The following is a 16,382-nucleotide window of genomic DNA, read 5'->3' as shown; positions in this document are numbered from 1 at the left end:
AATGAACCATTTTGAAAAAATGTCCCATTTTATCCCTGAACAACGAAATGCAGTTTTACTGACACTAATAGTTCCCAGTACCTCTTCTAAATAGTGATTCCATATGGATATGTCTAATGATAATGTAAAGGGGTTTCAATCAATTCCTCGGGCAATACACAAAGACAGGTCTCAATGTGGGCTCAGGAGGAGGTACTTCGACTGATTTGAAGTTTGTGAGAGCAGGGATGTCAAATACAATCAGCCTATGTCACTGCATGGGCTTAGATCTTGGAACATTCTCATTGGTGAATTCTAATACCCTACTAGTGAAATATAAGTCTAGACAAGCTTATGACTTTGAACACAGATTAATAAAAGTTCATTTGGATAGTTGAGTTGAGCTTGTGGGGTGCCTGTGTTTAATACCTTCATAAGATCGGATTCCAGGCACTGAAAGCAGCAGAGCATTACATCAGTTCTATGCAACAAATTTAACATAGAAAATTACTTCAAAAAAATGAACAAACACATATGTAGAGTCACAACAGTAGGTTGTAATCCAACAACTTTGATACTGGACCAATAACCCAATGATAGAGGGTTCAAATCTCACTATGGCAAGTTGTAAAATTTAATTCAATTAATCTGGTTCCATTGATTCAAAGGATGTTTCTGTAAACCAGATTGCCTTTATCTGGAGCTCGAGAAGAGACCTGGTGGGCAGGAAGTTAGGGTGGAACCTGTTGCCTTCTTTGTTGATTACCTAGTTAAGCATTAGGCAGAGGCTTCATTAGCAACCACTTCTAATATTTGTAGTGAAGTCCCACTACTATATTGGTGTCATTTGTACTCGTGGCTAACCCAAGGATATGTGTGGCCTGTCTGATGTTGCCCAAGCTGCCAAAGCTTTTAATGGTTATTTCAATGATTTGTGTTTTTTTTCAATTGTTTAATATTCCCTCTTTGGTATTTGTATACTTCCCAACATTGATCAATCCAACATTGTTAAAGCTTTACGGAAATCTTAATGAATTGTCTTTCATCATGATGCATTTATCTTGGCCAAATTAGAACTGTGAAATTTAACAAAAATACCATTGAAAGACACAAAGTTAACACAAATACCTAACTGAAGGTATGCTATACTTCCACTATCACTTGTAAACAGAGAACCTCTGAATCATAGAATCCGTCAATAGACAGTGTATTTCTATGTTGCAATAATTCACTGTAACTAACAAAAATTCTCACTTTGTATCTGGTGCGTTTGTCACTCATCCCTACCTAGTACTTCTGGTTATCAATTTATTGCCACTTTATTAAAACACAATGAATTTCAACTCTTCGACAAGTTTAACTTTCTCCCCTTGCCTCCAGCCTATCCACAAAACTGCAACATTGGCACTTTTAATGATGTTAAGGCACTGGGAAATTTACTGCAGTTGCTGTTCCTGCATTGTTGTAAATTGTATCATTTAGTTAATGCTACCGCATTCAAATACTATTTGGAAGAATCTGTAGTTATTAAGGGAAGGTATAAAAGGTAACAATAGATATTTTCAAGTCTTCAATTAAACATTTATTTGAGCATTTTAAGCATTAAACTAACTTTCTGTGCTTTTGTGGGAATTTCTGACCCACAGTAATATGCCTAGACTTGTTCTCCTAGGTACAACTTTTTCAGATTTGTAGAAATATAAATTTGTGTGATCAATAATTATCTACCCTGAACGCCTCTTTCACACACCACATAATAAGAATGTTTACTTCCAGTCCTTCTATGATTTTTTTTTGTATATAGTTGCTTGCGTAGTTACTGTGTGCTTTCACAGTTTTTGCCTACTAATGCCTCTTTTCTAAGAAGAGCAAAGAAGATACTCCTGATGTCTTGGTCACTACTTATCCCTCCTCAATTAATACACTAAAAGAGATACCATGGTCATTATTATGTTCCTGATCACGGGTGCTTTATGGGCAAAATTTAGCTGCAATAGTTTCCAGATTACAAAAGTGAGCTGATTTAAAAAAGATATTTCATTGGTTGTTAAAGCCTCTTGGATATCCTGAGGATGAGAAAGGACCATATTCCTTACATTGATGTATATCAATTTGCTAAAGGCATTGATTCATATGTAAATATTATATTTGAATAGTTTTGATATTTGTTCCAATATTGTTTAATAAGACACAAAATCTCACTACTTGTGCATATTGCAGAACTACCAATTGAAATCTGAGAGAAATACCTTTTCCTGCCAGTGTAAAATACCGATTATAGCCAAAATGAAAAGGCAGACTCCAATTAAGGCTATGGCGGTGAGCAGTACAATGTTACTGGGAGTAAGATATAATTTGGCACTCCAGCTGTGAAAAGAAAAGCAGAAAAAAATTAATAAAAAGTTTATAGTTCAGTAACTATTTTGTGCTCAATACTATCCTCCTATTTCAAATAATTTATGGCTGATATTTCCTTCAATAAATAAATACCTTATAATAGAAAGTGTTCAAAATATTTACATTTTAAGTGTAGTATGTGTTATAATTTAAGAAAATCAGAATCATACTATCATATGGTTTATTTGGAGGCCATTTGATCATGGTGTACTGACTCAGAAATTGCTCTCCAATGAGCTGCAATCTCTTGTTCTTTTCCTACAACACTCACATTGTTTCTTTTCACGGACATACTAAATTCCATTTAAAGTTCTATTGAATCTACTTCTGTTATCCTTTCAAGCAATACATTATAGATCATAGAAGCAATAACACTGTGAAAATCAAAATTTGGCATGATATTGACATTTTCTATTACAGCTCCTCTTAACCCTGTTTATTCTGAGAGAAATTCTTCAATTTCTTGTTATTTTACACAACCAAAATCCTCCATCTCCTAACCAATTCTCTTAAATAGACTCTGCACAAAATGCAAGTATTGACCCATTTCATTGATTCATGAAAATTGGGGATCATATGCAGATAAAGCTTAAATAATATTTGTACAGATTTAGTATTAGGTTTTGTCATCAACCAGGAATGTAAATTACCAACAATGTTTATCATATGTGTTAGTTATAAAGAAAAGATTGTGCCAGGCTTGTCTTTTCTTCCTTGAAGGTACCAACTCATAAGATGACATTGTCAATGTCTCCCTTTTCATACTTCAGTGGCTATATTTCCTGTGTTCTCTGACAATAGCAGAACCTTTTCATTCATATCAAGATGTGTCACTGGATTTTAGCCAGCAAAGTAACAACAGTTTGTCACCCACCATAATATAGTTGACAATACTGTCTAAAGGTTCCCATCACTATCACACCTAACACAGCATAGAACCGAGAATAAATCCGCAAGATGCCTGGTTGGTAGCTCCCATCATCACCCCATTTTGGGGTTTAAACCACCTTGTTTCTTTGTTCTGCTTTCAGTATGTTACCTAGCATGGATACATTGGTTGGAAGGGTGAACAAAACAAGGTGACTTCAGGAAGACTTGGGGAAAGTACGCTGCAAAGACAATAGTCTAATGAAAATACTAAAATAATAAGGCTTTATAGGGTAAGAAAGAATGACACCACACACCAGTAAAATAATTTAGTGACTGAAATACAAGAGTCTTCAGAGAGAATAATTTTTAAGGTTGTTAATTCCTACCCTAGAACCAATGTTTATGTAATGCACTAAAGCAGAAGTATTGTAAATCTATACAATAATTACTCTACACTTGGAATGGCAATCTCAGTTTTTGGGTACAGCTGAGCTGCCTGGATTGGACGGTAGTTTGAGCGAGCTAGGGCTTTTCTCTTTAGAGTGAACAAAGACGCGAGCTGACTTGATAGAGGTGTACAACATGAAAAGAAATATTTAGCACTTTAAAAGAGAGAATGCTTGATAGACTCAGTTTCAGTACTTAATTATTTATCTCAGATCACACTATTGCTGTCAGAAGGTCACAAAATAGAATGAGAAGCCTGGGGAAGAGCTCTATAAGTCAGCCATTTGCTGTGCGTGTACAGGACATGGAAAGCTCCTCTTTGGTTTACCCCTTCAACAAACAGACTTACTTTAAGCCTACTGCTAAAAATTAGACCAACATGAGACAGCTGCCTTGGGTCTCAAGAATGACTTTCAAATGGACCAGGTAACTGTTGCTCAATCAGAGCAAAGGTCTGAGTGATAACAGTTAAAGTCAGATTACAGGGATGTATTTTGCCATTTCTTCTTAACATACCCTAACACACTAACTGCAAATGCACAATGAGATTCTCCATGAAATATATAAGAGCTCTTCCTTGTGCAGAATTAAAAGAGAAACACTGTGTACAATATTCAGCAAAGCTCCACATACAAAATCGTTGACTGGTAAATTAGGCAATGTACTTGCTGACACAGAAATTATCATTGTTATGAAATAAGATTCAAAAGAATCTTAGCATTAATGACTACATGGATATTAATTTAAAATTGGATTATTGCACAGTAATTTTAAAGTAATATGCACAGTTATTAGGAGGAATAACCCAATATTTTGGGAGCTTAGTCAGGTGAACAACTTATTTTCACATGCACCATTAGATTGACTACTATTGCAGAGAAATAAAATTACTTTTACCTTTTTGGTGAGTTGTGAGGATATGGAATTACTATAAGCTGAGAATTTGGAATGATAGCTGTCCATTCTTGTTTTCTTACAGACTATTAAGGTGAAAACAGAGCAGAAAATAATTAGGCAGAGTATCACTTCAAAATGCTGTTAAATATCTAAAATAAATGAAATCATTAGACAGCACAGCACATTGAATTGATGCAGCACTAACAGTAACATGAATTTTTGCTGGCAGCTTTACAGTAATGTTAATAATACAAGGTTGATATGTCCCTAAAACTTTGAAGTCTATGGACAATTATATTCAAACTGCAAACACAGGCGAAGTGCAGGCATTTTAATTGAAATAGAGAGTAGTAGAAAAAAAGTCTGTGGAAGTTACTGGGCTTTAATCAGAATCCTGGTCAATGGATCTGAAACATAAGCTTGAATGCCACCACTGGAGATGGGAGTTTAAATTTCAATAAACAATTATGTCCAAAAAAAAAATCACACTGGGAGCTATTGGATATTTGAGGAAGAATATCTGGTCTAGTCTATATATGACAACAGACCCACCACAATGTAATCAACTCTTAAATGTCCAGAAGTTCAAAAGCAATAAAGGCAGTTCTTGCCAGTGACACAGACTTCAGGAGAACAAAGAAATTAAGTTGTTTAAAATAGAACACTTAATACCAAGTATCAGTCAATATCTACTATTATTTGACAGATTATGGCTGTGTAAAAAACTAAATGTAAATATTTAAACAGCCTATCTTTTGATACAATATAGTGGCTTTCTATCTACAGTATGTCCTACTGAGTTACTTCTCTAAACAAATGGAGCACAAAATAACCTACATTTCTGGGCTTCCAAACAGTTGTCAACTGCAATATAGAATTGACAAAGGCTTGAGGAAAAAAGCACCACACATTCTCCCAGCACCAGATTTATGCCTAAAGCAATAGAACTAAAAAAAAATCAATAACTTAACATTTTAAACTGTAAAGGCCTTTCATTTTAAAGCTAATATAATGCAGCGATCATCCTAGAAAGCATAGAAATGATTGGGTACCATGAATCATGTCTGAAGTTTGTAATGCCCTGGTGCATAGAGTTGATTTTACTCTTGATCTGTAGTACTAAACTATTCCTCATTCTTGCTTTTCTATCAGGAAAGAGCTCTGGTTTTACTTTGCTGCAACTTAATCATGAGTTCTGTTTGTTGCAGCTTACTGAAGCTCTGATTAAATGTTCTCAGTATTAATTTCATTGATGTTTGTCAATCTTTGCTTTTTGTATAACTATATTCTATTTCTTTTTTTCCTTTAAATTACTTCAAGAAAATAAATCTCAAGGTAGTATATGCACTTTGATAAAAAAAAATTACTTGAACTCTGAAAGAAACTGTTTCTGAATTTATGTCAAACAGAAGCCCATTGACATCTCTAACTCAGTGACTGAGGGGATGCATCACTGTGGCTGAGGAAAGCAGCTCAAGAGGAAAATTTACTCAATTTTTTCCATTCTTACCACTTTGTACCAAGAATCTTTGAAATTGCTAACACATATTTGAATTTGCATTAAACTCAAATAATTTAGTAATAAACATTCAGTGGCCACTTTATTAGGTACCTCACGGTCTTCTGCTGCTGTAGCTCATCCATTTCAAGGTTTGATGAGTTGTGGGTTCAGAGATGCTTTTCTGCATACCACTGTTATAATGTGTGGTTATCTGAGTCATTGTCACCTTCCTGTCAGCATAAACCAGCTGGCCATTCTCCTCTGACCTCTCTCATGAATAACAGGCAACAAACGCAAAATGCTGGTGGAACGCAGCAGGCCAAGCAGAAGGGTCTCAGCCCGAAACATCGACTGTACTTCTTCCTATAGATGCTGCTTGGCCTGCGGTGTTCCACCAGCATTTTGTGTGTGTTGCTTGAATTTCCAGCATCTGTAGATTTCCTCATATTTGCGCTCTCTCATGAATAAGGTGTTTTCACCTACAGAACTGCTGACCGCTAGACATTTTTTTTGCACTATTCTCTGTACACTCTAGTGACTGCTGTGTGTTAAAATCCCAAGAGATCAATAGCTTCTGAGTTACTCAAACCGCTTTGTCTGGCAAAAACAATCATTCCACGGTAAAAGACACTTTGATCACATTTGTTTAGTCTGAACAACAATTGACCATACTTGCATGCTTTTACGCACTGAGATGCCGTCACATGATTGGGCGATTAGATATTTGCATTAATGAGCAAGTGTACAGGTGTACCTAATAAAGTGGCCACTGAGCATGCATATATCAGAATGAAAATAATAACAACAGTTTCCAGCTGTGATGTTACCTTTTCTCCAATAGGACGAGGAATCCCAACAAAAAGATGGTCTAGAAAGTTTGCACTACGTCCTAGACCAAGGACCACATAGGGAAGCTGTAGAGCAAAATGTGCTGACTGGCTAAGCTGTCCAGCTGCAGAGAGATCAGATCAAAAACAAAAGCATAAAAATACAAAAAGGCAGCGATACATGATGGAAGTGAAATTTCAAAGGGTCTAGATATAGGTGTCTCACATAACACAAACAAAGCGTTTCATATTTGAGCTTAGGTCTACTATGACTTTAAAAACTGAAGTTTTCTCTGCATTTTTTTTCCTGTCATAAGCACAAATCATCAAGATCAGGGGTCACCAACCTTTTTTTGCACCACGGACCAGTTTAATATTGACAATATTCTTGTGGACCAACTGACGGAAGTCACTTATAAGTGGCTAATACACTCAATTTCGATTCTAAAAGGGTTTATCTAACAAATTTCATATTAAGCACATATAAGCGCATATTTTCCTCGCATGAATATAGTGATAAGTCAATTATAACTCACTTCTAAGTCAATAGCATCATAACATTAAAGTAATGTTTGGATATTAAATATACAGCGCATATTTTCCTTGTATGAACATATAAAATCATTGCAACACACCAGTGAGAGGACAAAGTAAGGGCCAGAGGTCCCCGTGCCGGGGTGGCGGCGGTCGCAGTCCGGAGAAAGCAACTGAGCGAGGAGTGCAACAGGGAGCGTGTCTGCCTCCCTTTGTAGGTAGGTAGGATCTAACGGCCGACAAGTTTGGCTCGAGGGATGACTTTCAGTAGATCGCAGTGAGGTAGCTGCTCTGCTACTTACGAAACCCTGAGCCCGAATTAAGTCGTCTGCGAATATTTTGGCACCGGTTTCCTTATGAACATTCGGTGTGGTGAACAGGTTTAGAGATGGCGCCCATCTGTCTGCACTCCAGGCCAGTACCAACGGCACTTCTCGCCAGCCACATGAGGCTGCCGGTTTCCTGAGGCCAACCAGTGATCCCTGGCACAAGAGTATCACTGCATTTAGGCGACTGATGACCACGCATGCATTCAAGTTCAACAGTGGGCATGACAGGGAATGAGGAAAGGTGCAGCTGACTCATATAATTTTATATCCCTAAATCATATTGTTTCCTCGCGGCCAGGTAGCACATATTCTGCGGCCCGGTACCGGTCCGTGGCCCAGTGGTTGGGGACCACTGATCAAGTTCGTAAATTAAATAATTCTTATGCATAAAAATAAGAACAAGAGTTAACCATATAATGCTTTATGTTGGCTCAACTATTCATCAATGTCATGATTTTCCACATTAACACTTCTCCTACACTATTCCCACATCCCCCGATTCTTTGATATGCAGAAACCTGCCAGTTTCTGTTTTGATTTAACCAATAATTGAGTCTCTATTGTCCTCTGCTGCAAAAAAAGCTTAAGTATTTACCAGCTCCTCTGTGACACTCATTCCTAAATAATCTAGCCCTTTACTGAGATTGCAACCCCTGGATTTAGGTTGTTCAGCCAGGAAAACAAGCTAATTCAAGCCCTATAAAAACTACATTCTCGAGATTACAGGTCTAGTCGACTTAATCACTCCTCAGACAGCAAACCTGGCATTCCTGCACCCAGATTATTGAACCATTGCTGCACCCTCTCTATGGCTAGACTATCATTTTTAGATAAGGAGACCTAAATTGTGCCACCTTTACCAGGCCTAATAAAGAAATCTTTAGTTCTATACTTAAAAATTCCCATGTAATAAAGGCCTTAATAGAAATTGCCTTAATTATTGCTTGCTGTATTTGTATGTTGGATTTCAGGGAGTTGTGAGAATTCACATTTGCTTCCTTTCAATCTTCGATCTATGACATTTTAGAAGATGACTAGAGCTTTCACTGTTTCTGTAGCCACCTGTCAGACCTTTGGGATACTGATCTGATCTGTGGATCAGTTGGCTTTAATGCTCACCAATATCTAAATTTTGTTTACTAGTATCTACTGTATTTTCTTTGATTTCTTGTTCTTATTAGTCCCTTGAGTCTCTGATACTTCTAAGTGTTTTGGGCCTTGCTCTGTGAAGATAGGCACACAGTAGTTTAATTCCTCCGCCATTTCCTTGTTTTCCTATTCTATATTTTCCTATTTCTGTCTATAGGGGATCCATATATTTACAATAAACTCATATTTTATTTGGTACATACTACTATAATTTAATCTAATATTCTATCTTAGTTTTCTTTACTAGTTTCCTGATCCTTTGCTAATTTTCAAAATGCTTTGAATCATCAGGCCCACAGCTATTTCTGGCCATTTTATATGCCTCTTCTGTGGATTTAATATGACGTTAAAGCTTTCTGTCAGCCATGGATGTACGGCTAATAGATCAGATTTTGCTGTAGAAATAGTGATGAGATCGACAGTGATCAATCATTAAAGTTTAAGTAGATCAGGGATTTCTGGCCTAGTTAAATGTGAAAACCTGCTGTCCACTTTGTACTGCTTCTTTAAAAACTATAACATTACTCTACTGACAGATGTCACATTTAAATATATTGAAAAGTATGAACTTGCTCTCTTAGACAAAACAGCATGTGCCCATTGAACTCACCAGGAAATATTAGGCATAATTTATTTCAATGTAAGCAACTTTTTAAAATGTATGTAAGTCTTAATTACCAAACAACTTCTTGCCTTGGAAATTAATTTTCATGGGTGTTGAGATTACAATTTTGTAACTTTGTCTCCAGTCCCTTTTATCTGTTTTTCTCTCAAAATCACATTCCATTGATTTTTTTTCCTGCAGCTGATTTGAAAATTAAACATTTTCCAAGATACTACTGCTTCAGATTTTGCACCTTTTATTTACGATTCTTTGATCAGATTGTTCAAAGAGATACCGAATTGCTCAAACTGCATCATCAGTTTTGCTGAGGATACAATGGTGGTTGGCCTCATAAGCACCAATGAGTTGGCTTACAGAGGAGGTAGAGAGGCTTAGCAAATGGTGTGAGAACAACAACTAGAATCTCAACATGGACAAAATAAAAGAGATGATTGTGGACTTCAGGAAAGCACAGGTTGATCACACTCCATTGCACATCAATAGTTCTGCCGGTCCTTCGTGTGCACATCATGGGTGATCTAACCTGGACCCATGTCACCTCTTCATTAGTCAAGGAGTCTATGCATTCTGGAGAGATTGAGGCGTACAAGGCTCCTGCCCCCATTTTAACAACTTTCTACAGAATACCTGAGTATCCTGATCAATGCATCATTGTGTGGTATGGAAGCTGCAAGACATCGGATTGCAAGACCTACAGAGTATAGGAAAAACCTCCGAGAGGACCAATGGGGTTTTCCTCCCCACCCCCCCTCCACATTTGAGACGTTTACTGGAAACACTGTTGAGGATCCCTAATGCCCATCCCACAATCTCTTTGACCCACCACCACCAAGAAGGAGGTAGAGGGGCACCAGGACTAGGACTGCCAACTGGGTAACATCTTCCCCCCTCAGGCTGTGAGACTAATGAATACCCTGCCACCACTGACGTCTCGTCATCAGGACAGTGAGCTACTTACTGTATTATTTACCGTTTACCTGTGCTGTGTATTTATTATATGCATTTTGAATTAGATCTTATTAAGTTATTTGTGGTAATATCTTGTTTGATGTGCTGAGTCCGATATGTTTTGTGGGTGCACGTGGCTTGGAGGAACGCCGTTTCATTTGGTTATACAGTATGTACTGTCAGATAATAATAAAGTTGAGCCTGATCTTGAATTCTTAATCTTTTCAAGGGGATGGTGCACAATCTCATAGAAATTATACAGCTATTTGAATTCACTGAAAACCAAAACCAGCAAAGGTAAATTATTTTACTCTTTACCCAAATAAATTTGAAATAATTAGCAGTTTACAGCTACAAACCACATTAATTTATTATTTTGTTTCAAAATAACTTTGTAATCTTATAAAGTTATTTTATACTGCCTTAAAAAGGAATCTCCTCCCAGCAGCAACCAATATATTGGTCTCACAGAGATGAATGCAACCTCTGCACATTACCTTCACCTTCCCAACTTGAACTTCCCTCAATTTCTCAGTCATGCCTTTGTTACCACCAACTTGATTTACCTGTCCACCTTTGGTGCACTCGTAGTTTTGACCTTATAATATATAATTCACTGTCAACTCTAAAACTTTACCCTGTTCTATTTGTTTATCAATCTTATCCTTGTGATCATCTCCTTATTCGCACTTAATGCATTTAATTATGATTCTTAATTCTTCCTCTGTTCTGTACTTTTCTTTTATGAACCATTTACCACAGGTCTTGTTGTCAAAGAGATGATGCAACACAAAATAATTGAGGTGGTTTCCAGGAGAATTAGGGGTAATAAAGTGGGGAGAATGGGATTGATGGTTGCTCCAAGAGGTGGCACAGACTTGATTGCTGAATAGCTTTCTTCTATGTTATGAGAAAATATGAAATTAATGTGAGATGTGAAATATGTTAGAAGATGCACTGAAGATTTTACTTGGCCTAAAACTGCAACTTTCCTCTTTATTACTATCAGCATGATTTAAGGAAGACCTTTATTATAATTGAGTCCTGAGATGTCACATGAGTTTAATTGTGAACTCACAAGTATATTTGCAGAAGGTACAAACATTTTCTCATAGGCCAGGGATCTACTAGCAACAATTCTTTCCCTCTAGGCCAGAGGATTTCTCCTCACAACAGGCCATTGCTTAATGTAGCTTATGGTACTGGTACCACTGAGGATGAGACGTGTACAATATCTACATCTGTTTTTTTTTCAGCATTCATTTCAAAAATAACCATGTCCTCTGACCATCCAAGAACCTTGGGGCAAATTGGGCATAGAATAATGTAGGAATGGCATCTGAATTACAGACCTGGAAATTAGTGTGCTTTAGCACTTTACGTTTAGCAAACACCAGAAGTTTTGTGCACCAGATTTTGTGTGGCATCTCAATGTCAGCATCATCACTCTGAAAAAGGGGCCTATCAGATATTGGTCATGCCCAATTGCCTCCAAGCTCTTCACTTGGTAATGATTTGTGATGGGACGTGATTAAATCCTGAGGCAGGTTATGTGCTGTGTTAAGTAGGCTAGGTTAACTTTGTGAAAAGAATTCAATTTGACTGATGTAACATACTGTAGGGTTTCACTGCTGTGTAACATGCTGTAAGGTTTCACTGATAATGCAATGGTTTCTCTGTAGCAGCAATGTTTGGGTTACGACTAGAAATAACGGGGTTTGAAATGCTGTTATTCTTTCTTCTGAGTCCGGAAGAGAGTTTCACGGTCTTTTGCCAGGGAAAGATGAGGAGAGAAGACGCGAATGGAGAGAGTTGGTAGACCGCTGGCCAGGGTGGACTTGGAGCAAGGGTCCAAAGGACAGCAATGATCAGAGGAGGTCGATGGTGGACAATCAGCTTATCAGTGAGCTCCAACATTGTGCAATAGACTGTTTCATAAGATTGGGCCTTTTTTTTTTGTTTTCTTTACTAACCATATAGTCAAAGTAAGAATTATAAAGCTCAATCGTTTAATCGCATATTGTGTACTGTTTGTTATTTCGGGGTACTGATTTGTAATAGGGAACACATCACACAGCATCCACCCAAACGAGATTTCTTAAGTTTGGCTGGGCTTGGGGCTATCACCCCCTATATTAAGCCGCTAGCTGAAGTGAGAGTTACACTGAAGATCATTCTCATTTGTACACAATGATCAGTAATGGATTATTTAGTGGTGCTTGTCATTGGGCAAAGAGAACAAAGATTTAAAAGCCGTAGTGGAAGTCAATTCGAGTACAGAGGAATTCTTCAGAGTAAAGTAAGAATGAGTGACAAGGTGTTGGAGCAATGTTGGTCTTTGGGCAATGATGCAACTGGACAACCCCAAACGTTGGTGGCAAACATCTAATTGTAAAATAGCCTGAGAAATTTATAAATTTTAAAGGGCACTCATATCTGGCCAGAATTTTCCAGAAAGCTTTGCAACTGAAGGAATAAAAAATGTTGTCAAAGCAATGGAGGACGTGTGACAGACATTTATCATGAAGACTGTTTGAATCATCAATGATATTCCAGTATGTTCACTGTAGCAAGGGGAATTCCACTATAGAAGATACAGGCAAGACTTTTGTAGAAAGTAATGATTCAGTAATTACCAGACTCTGATTTAATTACTAACTTAAAGATTGCAAACATTTTATTCTCATCCTCTGGAATCTTCTCATTGCACCACAATTAAGGAAAGTGTACTATTTCTGTAATGACTGTTCAACTCTGATTTTGCACACTTCAGCTGTTATGTAATCTGGCTCTGCTCCCTTATGGTTCTTGGTTTGCATGGTAGTGCATCTGGCTTCTTCGTGGATGTGGTGGGCAGTGCCTGGGATTAGCGGGAATTAGATAAATGGATTTGATAGCAGTATTTATCAAGATGATTCAAGGTATGGGAGGGAGTTAATATATTCCTTTCATCTGGTTTTCTTAAAGATGAGCTGACCAAACTTTGGCTCAGACAACTGTGGCACCATGAGAGATTCAATATTATAGTATGTGAAAAACTCCTAAACATCTTATTTATAAGCATAAAATACAATCTCCTTGGCCTTTACTTGCCACTACTTATCTTCCATGACAAAGCTTCCCTTTGGTTTCAATCTTGAATTGCTGGTAATACTCTTACTTTTGCAGGCACGAACTGTCATTTTGCCCATTTGTGATGGGCTTTGCTCTTCTGTTTGAATATTCCCCAAATATCGATGCTATTCTCATCATACTATGATAGAGCAAAAAAATTACTCACACTTTCCCTTCAAGTTTAAACAAAAGCTTATTTATGATGATCAATTTTAAACTTGCAAGTGGATGAAAGGTCCTTTCATACTACTCAGTAAGGCCCTTACTCTTGCCCTGATAATAGAAAGCATGGCTTTATTTTATATACACAATCGCTAGACATTACACAACATCAGATGACATCTTCATCCAATGAACAAATAGTCTGTTATCAGCTCAGAGCCAATAACATGAAGATGAACTTGTGATCAGTCATTGCTGATATTATTGACCCCTTATAGCCCTACTTGATCATGCTGTACTGGGTTAATTGAATATTCTGAACAGCCATAACTGAAACATATACCAAGAACTTTCTCTACACTATCATTCTATCCAGGTACATGGTGCTCTTTGCTATAATTCCTCACAAGCACAGGACACTGCATAATCTCAGGCATTACCATTTTCTGTTTTCTAATGATCTTGGACAATATACACTGATCTCAGTTGTGGCTAGCACCAGCCAAAAACCCATCTGTCCCAAGTGTATCAGAAGATTCATTTGACCTCCCATTCTCCAATCTATATAACCACTCACTCTTACTACACATCCTGAAAGATTTGATAGATTAAAAACAGCAAGCACATGCCATTGCTGCCATATGCCAGCAGAATTTAACATTCTGCTAATTTGTTCTTATACCTTTATTATTTTCTTCCTTCAAAATCAATCTTGGTATGGCAGAACATTTAGCATATGGATTCAGCATATGCCATGAAAATCGCAAGTTTTAAATGCTTCCAGCAATTCTCCATCATATTAGATACTTCATGAATATCCTGATTGCCGTGAGGTGTTGTCAACAGGCAAATTCAATGTGAAAGAAATATAACAGTACTCCCTTCAAGACATTCTGACTCATGAGGATCTGCAGAAGAGTCTACTGGAAAAATGCTCTACTGTGCTTGCAGACTATGATAACAGACTACGGCATCACTTAAATGTTAAACAACTGAATTTCATATTTTAATGAAGGATATGTTGTCTAACAAATTACAGAGGAGTCCTCATACAGAATTTCTGTACATAAAAGCAACCATATTTCATTTTATCGTTATTCACAACTAAATTTTTTGACATTGAAGTATATATTAAGTATTGAGGAATTGTTATCGACAAGTCTGCAGCTACTACTGATATAAATAAAGAAGATAGTTTGTTGCAGCAAAACACTGCAGTATTGTCAATGGTTAGTGAACAGGAGATAATGAGCTTTATTAAGAACGGCATTCCAAGAAGACTCCATTAGAATGAATCTTTTATATAAGGAGTCTACTTAACCATTTTGAAAATTTTTAACAAATACGTTTTGATAGATGTAAAAAGGATAAATCTCTCATTGCAAAGTTTTAATTGAACTCCCATGAAAATTTTTAAAAAACAATGAAAAGATTATCTTGATCAGCTGCATTTTTTTTAGTATTTCACCATCTCATGTTTTACATGTTGGTGCTGCCGTCTCTGTTATGCAGTTGCTGTCTGACAAATGGCTTTGAGTAGGTGTTCTTACAACCCAGCCTCATCTGAAAATCTACAGTTATCCCTGCTGGTGCAGCTTTATTGCAGCAGCTTTTGTGCACAATTGGAGATCAACGACTGTTCTGCAGAATGAATCATCACACAGCAATCCTAGATTTTGAAAAAACAAGTGTGTTCATCTCCAGAGCTGGTGACACAAACTAACAGCACTGTATACTATAGATCAGAGGGAAGGCAGACAATTGTTACACTATAGATATACATTTAGTTTTACTCATTGAGCCAATACTTCCCACTAATCCTCTATGATACTGATATATACATCTTGTACAGATAATCACCTTGTGGTCATAGGCAGTCTGATAATAACCTACACATTACATGGCGCTGTAAGAGTCTAGTTATATAACTAGCAACCTAAAGACCTGGATGAAGGACTTGGAGCTTGAGCTCAAACTCTAACAAAGCATCTGGTGAATTTAAATTCAGATAATTAAATCAACTTGGAACAAAAAGAAGCTTGTGCTGGCTTTGTGACCATGAAACTATAGGATTATTATAAAATTTAGCTAGTTCACTGATGTCCTTTTGGAAAGGTAACCAGCCTTCCTTACCAAGTCTGCTTTAAATGTGACACTAAGTTTATGTGGAGGACTCTTAATTGGTTCAGTAAGTCACTCTGTTACCTAAACATAACTGTAAGCCAATTAGATCACTTACATTGATCTATCATGACAAATTTCAAACGCTCTGTACAACCTTACAAAACCCTCACCAGTAACATCTAAGGAGCTGTGCCAAAAAGGGATAGCTAGATTATTCATGCTTGATTAATATTAAATTTAATGGGAATCAGGGAAAATTCTCCACTAGTAACTAGCAGAAAGAGGACAGTTTCAGTTATTGGAAACCAGTCATCTCAGCCTGGACATCACTGTGAGTATGCTTAAGGGCATCTTCACATGTTTCAGATAATCGCACTGTTTCTCCTTAGATAATGTACTTCATAAACTTACCTGTAGAAGACGACAATAAACAGAAACAAGCTGGTAATTGGCAAATAAAACTTGTAATATGAAAGTGC

The 16,382-nt window shown here is 37.1% G+C and overlaps 1 protein-coding gene across 2 annotated transcripts in view; it reads right to left on the bottom strand.

Moving 5' to 3' along the window:
- Positions 1 to 16,382, bottom strand: part of itfg1 (integrin alpha FG-GAP repeat containing 1) — a 264,103-nt gene that overhangs the window by 6,039 nt on the left and 241,682 nt on the right. For both annotated transcript variants that reach the window (XM_073070074.1, XM_073070075.1), the window contains exons 15-17: positions 6,919 to 7,043; positions 4,591 to 4,673; positions 2,229 to 2,346 (exon numbers count right to left, since the gene is read on the bottom strand). In XM_073070074.1, the coding sequence (XP_072926175.1) occupies positions 2,229 to 2,346; positions 4,591 to 4,673; positions 6,919 to 7,043 (326 nt within the window). The remainder of the gene's footprint in view (positions 1 to 2,228; positions 2,347 to 4,590; positions 4,674 to 6,918; positions 7,044 to 16,382) is intronic.

This window comes from Hemitrygon akajei, chromosome 17, assembly GCF_048418815.1.
Source record: "Hemitrygon akajei chromosome 17, sHemAka1.3, whole genome shotgun sequence".
In the NCBI taxonomy this organism is placed as follows: Eukaryota; Metazoa; Chordata; class Chondrichthyes; order Myliobatiformes; family Dasyatidae; genus Hemitrygon; species Hemitrygon akajei.
Note: the sequence above shows the minus strand (reverse complement) of the source record. Positions and strands in the feature narration are given on the sequence as shown.